The sequence below is a fragment of the Alosa pseudoharengus genome, unplaced genomic scaffold, assembly GCF_046254945.1.
Source record: "Alosa pseudoharengus isolate Yale_2024_CS ecotype anadromous, Long Island Sound unplaced genomic scaffold, YU_APseudo_1.1 YU_APseudo_1.1_scf_14, whole genome shotgun sequence".
Lineage (NCBI taxonomy): Eukaryota > Metazoa > Chordata > Actinopteri > Clupeiformes > Clupeidae > Alosa > Alosa pseudoharengus.
In genome coordinates this window covers 14,323,719-14,336,218 of record NW_027468609.1, presented here as the reverse complement: position 1 = coordinate 14,336,218, position 12,500 = coordinate 14,323,719, and the positions used below count along the sequence as shown (strand labels likewise).

General features: G+C 42.0%; 1 protein-coding gene across 1 annotated transcript in view; it reads right to left on the bottom strand.

Annotated features, from left to right (window-relative positions):
• Positions 1-7,736: 7,736 nt before the first annotated feature.
• epha5 (EPH receptor A5) overlaps positions 7,737-12,500 on the bottom strand; it is a 67,581-nt gene continuing 62,817 nt past the window's right edge. The window contains exons 16-17 of the mRNA XM_076283923.1: positions 11,389-11,544; positions 7,737-10,635 (exon numbers count right to left, since the gene is read on the bottom strand). Of these exons, the coding sequence (XP_076140038.1) occupies positions 10,530-10,635; positions 11,389-11,544 (262 nt within the window). The 3' untranslated portion in view covers positions 7,737-10,529. The remainder of the gene's footprint in view (positions 10,636-11,388; positions 11,545-12,500) is intronic.

Sequence of the window (12,500 nt, the reverse complement as noted above, 5' to 3'; positions counted from 1 at the left end):
GTGATGAAAGGTTAACCTTCCAGCGCCGAGCACCACGCGGCTCCGACTCCATCCCTCACTGTCAGCCCACTCAAGGTGAAAGAAGCGCGCTGGCCACCGACTGAGTCCACGCCACCGGACCGCTCACAGATCGCCCATACATCTCGCCGCGTCCCTTTTGTGCGAGGGTCACGGGGGCCTCGACGGCATTTTTATGGCGCGTTACTGACCGTCCCCGACCGTTAAAGTGCTGTCAGGAGTGTCGGCCCAGCAAACGGGTAGTAAACGTTTTCATCTTAGGGTTGTTTCTGAGTGAAACTCTCACCCTGAAATGTGTGTTAAATCATTTTTAAAGATCCTTTAAAGGTGTGGGTTTTTGAAACATTCTAACATAAAATTCCGTTCCGCAACAATTCAAGGTTCTAAAATTCTATGTTGAATTCAATGAATCCAGATATTTTTTAGAATGTTCATTTTCCAACATTCCCGTCACACCGGTTATCACAGAGGTCAGGGGTTAAGCAGGCCACAACATACGCCACTCCTCTATCAACAGCAACACACAGACTCACACAAAAGCACATACTGTATGGGTGGCCACTGGCCACAAATGCATTTATAATGTATGTCCAGTGGTGGCAGGTTTGTTTCTCTTGGGTGCTCCATTTTGTTTGTGGGGGTAGCCATTTGCATGGTTACTGGCATGTTGGGAATTTTACATCCTGTTGTAAAAGCATGAGGCGCTGACCTATAAAGGGGCCGTATGCGGAGAGCTACAGTGAGAGCAGTGGCCTGAGGAGTGTAAACACAGCTGAGGGGGGAGGGGGGGGTGTACAAGAGAGAACTATGTATATTACTACTTTTCATCTTTTATGTTTTTTTTTAATTATTCTATTTTATGTGCTAGTAGTTGTAGTTTATGCACTATTGCCATTTTATGCTTTTACTTACTATTATTATTTGCTTTTGTTCATGCAAAGCACATTGAATTACCCCAGTGTATGAAATGCACTATAAATAAACTAGATATGACTTGAGTTGACTTTTTTGAAAGGTTGGTTTGCTTTGGAATGGAAGAAAAATGGACATTTTGTTTTCAATTATCAACATTTTTCTTTTCAGCTATAGAGTGGGGTGGATTAGCCTGGGAATTCCTATATGAACCTTTGGCAAGTTTGGGATTTGCTCTGCAGGTCCGTCTGGCCAAGAGGCCATTGAAGCCCATTTCTAATGTCCCTAAAATAAAGGTACGCTAATCTGGCATGGACATGTATTTCTTTGGAAATGAGTAAACAACTGTATTTAAAACCTTCGTTTACAATATTTCTACACTTCTGAAACGATTTGAAAAGAGTTTAATGCGCCAATTTAGGTTTAATTTCACTGCTACAGTACGTTACGCCCGTGCTGGAAGTCATAAGTCAATGAACCTTTTCCATACCCACTCTCAATTGAGAAGGTATGCGTACTAACCAGGAGAGAGGTGGATAGTTAGGCTTGGGAGATCTGTTTGCCACATACTGGTGGAAACCCAAGGTAGTTAAGGGTTGTATCAATGATAGCGGGGTAACAGCACTTCTGTTGACGTTCAAACAAATCAGAGAGCTACCTCACTACTCCCTCCCCCTCCCTCCCGTGCAATTGAAACTCTCCTAAACACGCATCTCATTGGTTATTGTTTGAAACACTTTATTTTGCCTTTGAGTGGTTGCCAACACTTGTTGGTAGCAATTGTTTTTGTGTACAGATCTCGGAGCCTAGGCTGTCTACAGAGACGCATTTTTTGACGGCCTGCTTACGGGGCAGCTAGCGGATCATTAGGAAAGATTAGATGAATGTGATCATTTATGTTTGGGCCTCTTTTGGGCCTGAAATCACTGATACAACCTTTAAAGGAAGATAATTCCATTTGGACTCATCAGAAATATTCTCACTGCTGTAGTTTTCGTAGCCCTCTGGGTCTGCTACTCTGAGTGCTGCTGGTGTGTGTGTGTGTGTGTGTGTGTGTGTGTGTGCGAGTGAGTGTGTGTGTGTGTTTTATGCCCCCAACGTCATTTTCCAGGCAGCGCTGCCACCGTCGACTTAAAGGAACACCAGGCAACGTTTTTGTGTTAATTACTCATCTTCGTAAGTCGGTATATGGTTAAATGACTCATTACAGGGCGAATGAAGACTCTCTCGCCCGCCCCTACTGCCTGTAGGAAGAATATCCCGCTTGCAAGTTCAGTGTATCGTACCCGGCGACCGAAGCAGTTTCAGTTTCCATCCTGCATCCACAGCACAGAGGGAGGCTAGAAACGCTAGCGATTGTTGCAAACGTGTGTATAATGGCAGAGCCGGCAAAGAAGCAGCGAAAACCCTTGACGGAAGATGCAAAGAAAAGGAAAAGAGCTTCAGACCGAGCGAGGGGGAGTTTCGTAGAGAAAAAGCATCAGGCTTGCCTGGTGTCCCTTTAAAGGCACCTTATCCTAAACCTAACCCTAACCCATGCCTAACCATAGCGCCCTCCAGGCAGCGCTGCCTTGAAAACAACATTGGGGGCATAACAACACCAAGAAACGTTTATTGCCTCGTGGAGTCCTATCTTTTTCATAATTAATTGATATAATAAATTATAATAGCAGGGTCCAAATGTCACTGTTTTTTTCTCTACAGCAGAAACCTATTTATGTAAAACCATTCAGTGGGAGCGTCAACAATGCATACATACATATATGATACATATATCAGATATTTCACTGGCTGCAAGAAGTCCCTGGACAACCTTCAGCATTACTGTCAGTAGGAATCTAGGATGTGTATTTATTCAATAAACTGCCAGCATGAGTCAGTCACATCTGAATCTGAAACAAGTCTGTTCCCAGTCACATCTGCAGAAAGCTACTGTCAATTTAGGAAATAAATGTGCATATGGCTGACAAACATGTTTTTTTACATTTGAAATGTTTCTCTATTTCTGTAGTTGAGATGAGTGATCATAAAAAATTAGGAGTTTGCATTCAGCTGAAAACGCTGTTAAAAGGTCCTGTCATCTGAAACCGTGTATTCTTCATGTATGTTTAATGGCATAGCCATGCCGTGGTTGAACTTTGCCCGAGCACATGATTTAAACAGACACACCTTTGACTTGTAATTACTCCAATTACCAGCCAAGGTCACGCTCCCTTTTCCAAGGTCACCCTACAGGTTTCCCCCAGTCAGGAAACAGGCTTAGCTTTGCTCATTCACAACCCACCATACATCAGCATCATCTCTTATTTAAGACCAATATGTGAATGGGAACCCATATGAGTGTTGGGTTAAAACCAGCTCTCTCAAGTGACTGTAGGCTTGGAGCTTGTGCGAAGAGTAATAGTTTGTCTAGGTCTGCTGGTCGAGCTCGTTAGAGTGGAAATAATGAGGCTCCAAAATGAAGTAGTGGGTTATTAATATGCCCCTGCACAGGAGGGGGTGGTCATGGGGGTTAACTACTATTTCACTATTACTATCTCCTTGCATGACCTTGCAGGAAAACACACCTAATGACTATGTGCTGCTTGTGCTAATGGCAGCAGTTTGCTGCCCCCACGTACACGGGAGCCGCCAGCATCAGGAGGGACCTTCAGAGAGTACTCTTCTAGTGACAAACACACCAAACACACCGCAGACTCAATGCAGCGCAGATTCACCATGATGCAGACCCAACGCTGACTCACCATACTGCACCAGACTGGCCATCACTGGCCAGGTTCACCTGACTGTGGACACACATTTTTCTACAGTTTCTTTCTGTTTACCATGTCCCGACAGGTTTATGCTGGGTGATGCTGATTCCTCATCAGACCTGGAGATCAGGACTGGGGCATACAAGTCAAAGGTGTGTCTGTTGTCTGTTGGTGGCATAAGGGAGAATCTACTGCCTCCAATGGATTGGTGGAACCTTGGGAGCCTTCATGATTGCTGTGCATGAGTGGCCATCATGTCATCTATAGTCCTGTATAATTTATTTTTAAAATTCTTACTTTTACATTGTTATACCTGCCCAAGGACTAAAGGTGGAAATTACCAATTGTTGCTATAACCTGGCCAAACACATATTCTCTTGTATCACAAGATTAATGTTTATTTGTGCATTGTCCCTGTTTTAAATAAATACATTTCCAATTCCAATTCCAACAAGTGTGTGTCAGTGGGTAAACTGTGAAATGTCCATCAATCTGTAAAGCATTTTGGAGAAAAGCACTATACCATTCATCATTGACCACATAAGAAACCCCCAGGCCAGCTGGACCACCAGGGTACTTATCTCTGGTCCTGTCACCACAATCTGGTGATTTGGACCAATCAGATCTCTAGGAATGAGGCTGCATGGTGATGGGTGAGATTTTTTTATAATTTGACAGATGAAGTATGTGAGGATTGGTTGAGTTTGCTGAATGGAAACTCACATGATGGTATGTCAAAGGAATAGTCATATACTGTATACATTTATTATATAATTTCCCACATTGACTTATATATTGAATAATGAAAATATAATCATGTCTTTGATTTCAACATCAGAGCACAACTTGGAGTATAAGTCCTCCTTGAAGGTCCAGTAAATTAATTAACTTACTCTAATTTAAGAACTTCAAAATGCATAATTGAGGAAAAAAGTGTAAAGGACAGCAATTTCACCAAGGTTATACTTTTTCTCAGGTGTATTCTCTCAAAAATATATCTTAAAGGTACCCCTAATCACCCCCGTCGGTGCCTCAGTCCCTCCCACCTCTTCCCACATTGCTTGAAGAGGACTTTGATGAAGGTCATTCATAATGATTGTAATCGAAATGATTTTTAAATGACTCAGGGGATCGTGCGTCCAGTGGCACCTTCATACCCAGAAAATTGCATTACAAGGAAGTAGCTCAGCCCAGGGACACAAGCCTCCTCTGTCTCGACAGGCGACTGCAGCCTGCAGCTACGAGCCTTCAAAAGAACAATCAAGTGTGTCAGAATGGCAAACCAGAGGCAGATAAATGGTACAGCAGTTTTTTTTTTATTGCTGATCGCCAATCTTTACTCATTTAAGATGTATGATTTTTTTCCACCCTCTCCCTCTCGCTCTCTCTCTCATTTCTTGCCTGAGAAGCTGAGAACCTGGATTGATAATTGACACCTAGAGCAATGTTTAGGTGAGCCAAGGCCCCTGGAGATCACTGGGTCAATTTAGTTTTTCTCTGAAATGACAAACAATCTTATGGCTGGGAAATGCACAAAGATTTGCCCTGCTGTGCATTAACATATATAGTAGATTGGATGTTGCTTTTCTGCTCTATGTGTTGATTTTTTGAGGACATCATATGGTCGGCCACTGAGAGAGGAAAAGCGAGAGCTAGAGTGAGAGAGAGAGAGAGAGAGAGAGAGGGAAAGAGAGAGAGAGAGTGTGTGTGTGTATGGGAGGGTGTGCGATAGACACAAAGCACTTTAATTTATAGAAGAAGATACTATTTCAATCATAACATAAAGGAGAGAAGATCCACTGCAAAGAGTATTTTCATATATTTACCTCATCAGAAATGCATAGGCCTTTGAACTTCTTACGTTTAAAGTCCTTCAAATGTTTTTCCTTTTCATTTTAGGTTTAATTTTTTTCCCCTATCATCTTTTTAAAAACAAAGCTTTCAGTGAAAAAAAGATTCACATACTGGGGAAATTCAAGGCTGCAGATAAATCTCTGCATTCTGATTGGACAAGCAGCTTATCTTCTTCTATTAGTAGGCTGTGTGCTTCAAACTTCAGAACGTTCATCAGCGATTTAAATTTTGCTTATTTATGCGGTGTTAATCAGTTTAGCCTCCAAAAGAATTTGATTACACATCACAGGTGACAAATGGGTTTTGTCACCTCTGCACACAATCACATTTTCGACTCGAAAGTGAACATCTAATTTCAAACCTCCAGGGTTTTCATGTCTGTGGGCTACACTCCAAGGCAAGTCAAAAACGTGGTAAAACATGGGCTAAACTCGCAAACTGTGTAACATCTATTCATTTAATCCTGTGTAACGCATCTGCTTTGTGAAGACAATAGACCATGACGTCTGGATTTGTGAGTTAGAGCATCTTCCTCCATCTCTGGGATAAAGACCAATGCTCACATCACCGCCCATGGCATTAAATAGGAATATGTGGTTTTATAAATGGTGGGGCAAACGGTCTCAGGAAGACCTTTTCGTCTAATACTGTACACACAACCTCATACCCTCAGAATCCAGGTTTTATTCATAAAAATAAATCTAATCAGACACAACACTGTTCACATCCAATACATTAAGCTATTTATCTATAATATCTTACAAAGCAAAATATTATGTCGACTCGAAATATGGATGAAATTAGGATGAAGTGCTTCATATGTGAGGATGGAATCTTCCTTTAAGAAGTACCTTCTTGAGCCATCCTATAGCTTCCCTATAGCCATTATATAGCTTATAGTGATGAATAAGGACAGATGTTGACCATAGATATGGTTATAATTATAAATTACTGAGTGGTCAATCTGAATGCCTTTTTTTAGTGCTGAATGAGAAACAGAACCCATCATTATAACATTTTAAACTACAGTATCCAGGAGAGCTTGCAAGCATGACAGTTTTCCACAGACAGGGACAGACAAACATTGACTGACTGACATTGATTTTCACACTGACAGCTTCTTTCATATTCTTATCTCTGTCCCATAATGCCAAATTTGACCAAAAACTGTACGTACATTTCCTAGTGGACTGCAGTAAAAACAAGAGGTTTCCCATCCACATGTTAGTAGGCTATCTTTCACCATTCATTCAGCCATCACCACCACTGCTTCCTTCTCTTACAATGCCGCACTTCATATTACCCCCCAACACACACACACACACACACATCCTCTCCCTCTACCCCTCATCACTGCTTCCTTTAGCTCTACTCTTACAATGCATCACATCATCTCCCCATCCCTGCCTTATCACCACAACTGCTTCCTTAACCCCCCCCCCCCACCCCACCCCACCAGGTGTACTGTGCGACACACAATCATACTGTAATATATGTGTGGTCCCCCTGAGTGTCCTGCCCTCTGTGTCTCCTTCACAGACTCCGCACCTCAGACAGACTCAGCGGACAAGCCTGCGGTTCTGTCCCACAGCCAGCCATATTAATATGTCTGCTGTTTACACACATGCACACTTCACAGAGTCCGCATCTCAGACAGACTCAGCCGAGGAGCCTGCGGTTTATTCTGCTGATGCCTCACAGCCAGCCATACCAATATGTCTGCTGTTTACACTCCAACTACACTGCTGCCAATGCAAACACAGCATCAGTAATCACTTATCTGAGTACATTTGTGGTTTGATGTCAAATGTGATTAAGTCCCGGGATTACATTTATTTGCCATGGATCTCCAGATATCGGCTATGTCATTTGCTAGCAAAGTGTTGTGAATAAGCAGAGCTCGTCTGCAGGTGGGATCGAGTGGAATTGGATGGCATGAATTAGCATTTCCCCAATGTGTTTATGTTAGTCTTGATTTAATGCAAAATAGAAATGCAGATTTGTTTTTTACCACATTTATTAAAAATATATAAAATTTCATATATTACACTACAAAAAAACATACACAAAGAAAACGTACAGCATCAGGGAAGAGACACACAATTACTACAACAGCTATTTTTTCTGTGCTTTATTACTTCTTTATACTGGTTTTGATCCAACCCTGTAGGCCTGTATGACTGTGTCCACTCCATACCCAATACCGACTTCAACGGAACCTGCTCCCAATGGACATTCTATCTTACAATCCAAAACGGAACACCTCACTGTCTCTGGGATTGCTGACCGGTTACTCCTGTAACTCATCGTAGTTTTAACCACGCATCAACTGCATCTTAACACATAATTTTTTTGTATGTGAGGATCTACAAATGAACACAGAATATTATGTAGTGCTGATCAAAGACTGATCAGGTCTAATGAAGGGTTGCATTGACTGAGGGTCATCTGGTTTACTTTACCGGCAGTAGTTTACTGTGGCTTTACGCTCTGCTGTGTTACTTCATGGTCGTCATGCATCTAAATGGGCTCATATGAAGGGTTTTCATCCAACAGAGTAACACTGACCTTACCTGGGTGACAGTTTTGTCATGGACAATGTTACCACGAAAAGTTTGTTGTTCCCATACTGGTAAAGATTGTGAACTTGGTTTACAAATGTTGATGTCTAGAGTAAATGGTATTGTACACTCTAATAACACTGTCGCATGGTAGAAATGTTTAAATAAACACCGCTTAGAGAGAAATTAAATAGAGTAAATTCTACTTTAAATTGTTAACAAACCATATGGAAACCGTGTGTACTTTCTCAAAGGTTTAAACTGAAAAATACAGATTCACTCTGTAAATGAAATAAAATTCATACAATTGGGGAATATTGCCCTTAAAATAAAACATTCATTTAACCAATTACTGATTTTAGAAACTGCATTGTCTTTCTAATTCCTACTCAGACATGGCGTCTAGTTTTGTTTTCCTGTAATATCAAATTACAAGGTGAGTTTGGGAGCTTCTGTAGCCTGAGGGGCATAGGGGGCCAGATCCATTCTCAATCCAGAATCGGGATCAATGAGAGTTGGTCTGGTCTTAAACAGGCTACGGCTTCTTAGGCAAAATCTGCTGAAAACAACTGTCACACTATACACCCCTGTATTCATAGAAACACTAGGACAGAAGAAATACGGTGCTGTTTAATTTTATGAATTTTTAATTTAAACAAGAACTGGGCAAGAGACTTAATAAAGTGCAAATCAAACAAAATTTGATTGGTATAATGCCTGTCTACACATTCCAGTATTAGTCATCTTTAAGTGAGGGACCCTGGGTGATGTCACACTTATAAATAAGTTATAAGTTGCAAATGCATTTCAAGTTAATTCAACGTGTCCCGTATTGCTGTTTGGTCTTCAAGGCTGTTCATATGTTAGGTCCTCTATAGAGTGCTGCTTGGAATTGATTCTCAGACTCCTCAGAAATAAAGGGCAAACGATCGAATGAGTTATATTCTGAGTGAGTTAACGGAGGCACTTCACTGACTAATTCCTCTTGGGTTGTCCGGTTCACCTTTGAGGTATACGCTGTAGTAACTTACTCAATGCCAAAACAAGGATCCCCACCACTAAATAATGACCTTCAACATTCAGGAATACTTGAATTATCTTCAGGACAGGCCAATTACCAAAAAGGTACACACTCTGAGCTTTGTAGTCTCAATAGGGTGAGTTCACAACGACCAACAGTTTCAGACTCGATCAAATGGCGACTGTGAGCAGTGAGTGTGGGTCAGCACAGGGACTGTTGCTTTTCGAGAGTGTCCGTCTGTGTCACGGCGTAAAACTGACGCCGCCATGTTCTCAACACTGTGCACATCTGACAAATACTGAGCAAAGTCTCCACAAAATTAGAACAGACTAAAATGAAAGAAAAACAAACAAAACAAATCCATGACATGATAAAATCACGGTTAGCACAGAACTCTGAGAGAGCTTAAATAATTAACAACAGATTCATCATCAACATATCTTGAAGCAGAGGAGCCAGAACTGTCACATGGAAGAGCACACATCGTCAAATGATCATCTCTAATCTGAGAAGCGATAGCAGTTAACAAGTAACTAGACTGTACATAAGCATGTGTAACGATAGGTCTGTCCACTACTGGCTAACGTCCCCAGTTAGAAGAAGCGAAACTCAACATGGTCATGGATGCACTGTGACCCTTAGTACTTCTTCCCTGTACACTATTTACACACAAAACACATTAGCCAACCAGTGATATATAAATAAAACAGTGTTGTACTTCTCTGTCCTACAGGAAGCAACTTCTTCTGCTCAGGTCCTCCATGTTAAGACACATATTTGTGCAAAAAAGGGAGAATTATTATGTGTCCATTGCTTGCTGTTAAATAAAACACATAAAAAGTCTACTGTTACTTCTAATATTGCTTTTCAATACACGTTTCTCTTTTGTAATTTCGCAAAACAAAAATTCAAATGATATGAGATACTGGTACTGCATGACTTCAGATTCCAAGTGATATCAGGTGGCAATGATCCGAGAAGCTCGGAATGACGGGCCTCGGTTCTGAGGTGGTCCTGGAGGTAATTCGATCCGTTGAATGAGGTCTGAAAAAAGTGCTATACATTCAGCCCAGAAACACTTGACGCACACGCAGTCTGCTGCCTTGCCTGGGAATGTGCCACACTTTTCACCAAGTCTCTCGCCCATGCATCGTCTTACTCTCCCCCGAAAAGAAGAAGAAGAAGAAGAAGAAGAAGAAGAAGAAGAAAAACGAGACCATGAAAGCGCTCAAAAGTGGAGCCAGGAGCTAACAACCCTGCAGCTGCTGCTCCATCTGTCTGCCATTTTCGTTCCTCCGTTTCCAACGAGCCACTTCCCTTTTTGTTCCCTTTTCTGTTCAATAAATATGTGTTCGCAGTGGTAAAAAGTGCTAGGCTACGCAGTCCTGCGGGGTGGCCGGGGACATGGCATCAGATTGGCACTGCCACGTTAATCATCTGAACTCTCATCTCCTGGATGCTGTTCAGGATCTTCTTCTGGTGCCCAGCGAGATTCACCCCCACTCTCCTCAGGTCACTGTGGACAGACACAAAAACAACGGATCAAGAGAGAGATACACATCTTACTCAATGGAGAGAAAGACCTCCTAATCCCTCAGAGCAACTATTGTCATTGTATACTAGAGTAGCTTCGTTATTCTGTTTTAAAGTATATATTTTTTTGCCCATTTTGCCATGCTGATAGGACAGTAACGAGTGACAGGAAGCGAGTGGAAGAGAGAGATATAGGGTAGGAACAGGAAATGACCAGGGGTTGGATTCGAACCTGGGTCCCTGGGGACCAGAATGTGGAATGGCCATTTGTGCCACAGCGCCACCTAGAGTAGCTTCCACAGCGCCACCTAGAGTAGGATGAACATATGGCATGCAGGGCCGATGCACTCCAAAGCCGCTAGAACATACAGATAATCTACTTTACTTGCCTTATACTGTAGGACCACAACAGGTCACTTGTTAAAATCGAACCACACTGCAGTGCTTTAACATCTGCTTTGTTATCAACATACTGAATAGCAATAATTATTCAGTACACTGACATCCCCCACCTCCGTATGTGTGGAGGTGTAAGATTAGGACACAACTTATCGGATAAGTGTGATAAGGTTTTTAGACTTACAGCACAGAATGTATAAAACTTTCCTCATAAGAAAAAAAGACAGTCACACACACACACACACACACACACACACACACACACACACACACACACACACACACACACGCACACACACACACACAGACACTCTGACCTGCGAAGGCTGAGACTTACTCCAAGGTCATCTGTGCGACCACGTCCATTGAAGTGTATCCACTTTCTATGAACAGCTCTGCGTATCGACCCATCTTCACAGCCTCCAGCCATTCCCCTACAGATCGGTAGACTGCACACTCGCCACTCTCCTGCTCCACTAATAAATTGGACACCCTGTGGGGAAGACAAATGGACAAGCCGGCTCAACGGATGCATAAATCTCACCGCTGAGCATCTATGGCCAAAGATGAAGCCGTTATACAGACAACTTCATTTTACTGGCACCGTAATAATTAACTGAGACACGGCAATAAGCAGGATGAGAGAAAAACAACGACAACACGAAAAACATAAATGACACGGATGTCATTAAGGGGAACTACTCTTCTGTTAAATGATTTATCTGATGACTTGGCCACCGTGCTCCCTCCTGGTGTTTCTGATCAAACAACCAGAGCGAGCAACACCGAGAGCTGCTGTGAATAACAGACCCAGAAGGTAATTTGCTATATTTGGAAGTTCATTATATTTAGAAAAATAAAAATTCAATATTCAAATCAATATTACAATTACTATTTAAGGGTCTGGAGATTTTAAGATTACAATACAATGACACATAATTACACAGCATGTTTGTAATTTGGCGTCAGAAAATTCAAATCACAGTGCTATTAAACAGCACGACTGTATAATTGCATTAACTATTATAATTACCATGAGGGTAAATGATTTTTGCTTCTGTGCAGAAATACATATCAATCCACAGGACTGGGTGGCATATAATTCGTATAATTGGAAGTCATTTGTGCTGTGTCACTTTTGATCACTTGGAGGTTACATCACGAGACACTAGCGGTTATTTGTTAAAAGTGTCATTAAATCTTGATGTCTTGTGACAGCCGTGCACAGCACTGTTACAAACTGGCTTATCTGAAACTTGCATAAATTACACAGTCTTCATGTCCGCCATCTGGGCCAATGGGACGCAACATGTGACGGCTCACTCCATTGCAGTCCCGTTTGAGAGGGAGCCCATCTCACAGCCACAGTGGCCAAGGGGGCAAATCCCACAGCTAGAGTGGGCAGAGGGGCAGATAATACGGCCCCAGTGGACAGAGGGGCAGATAACA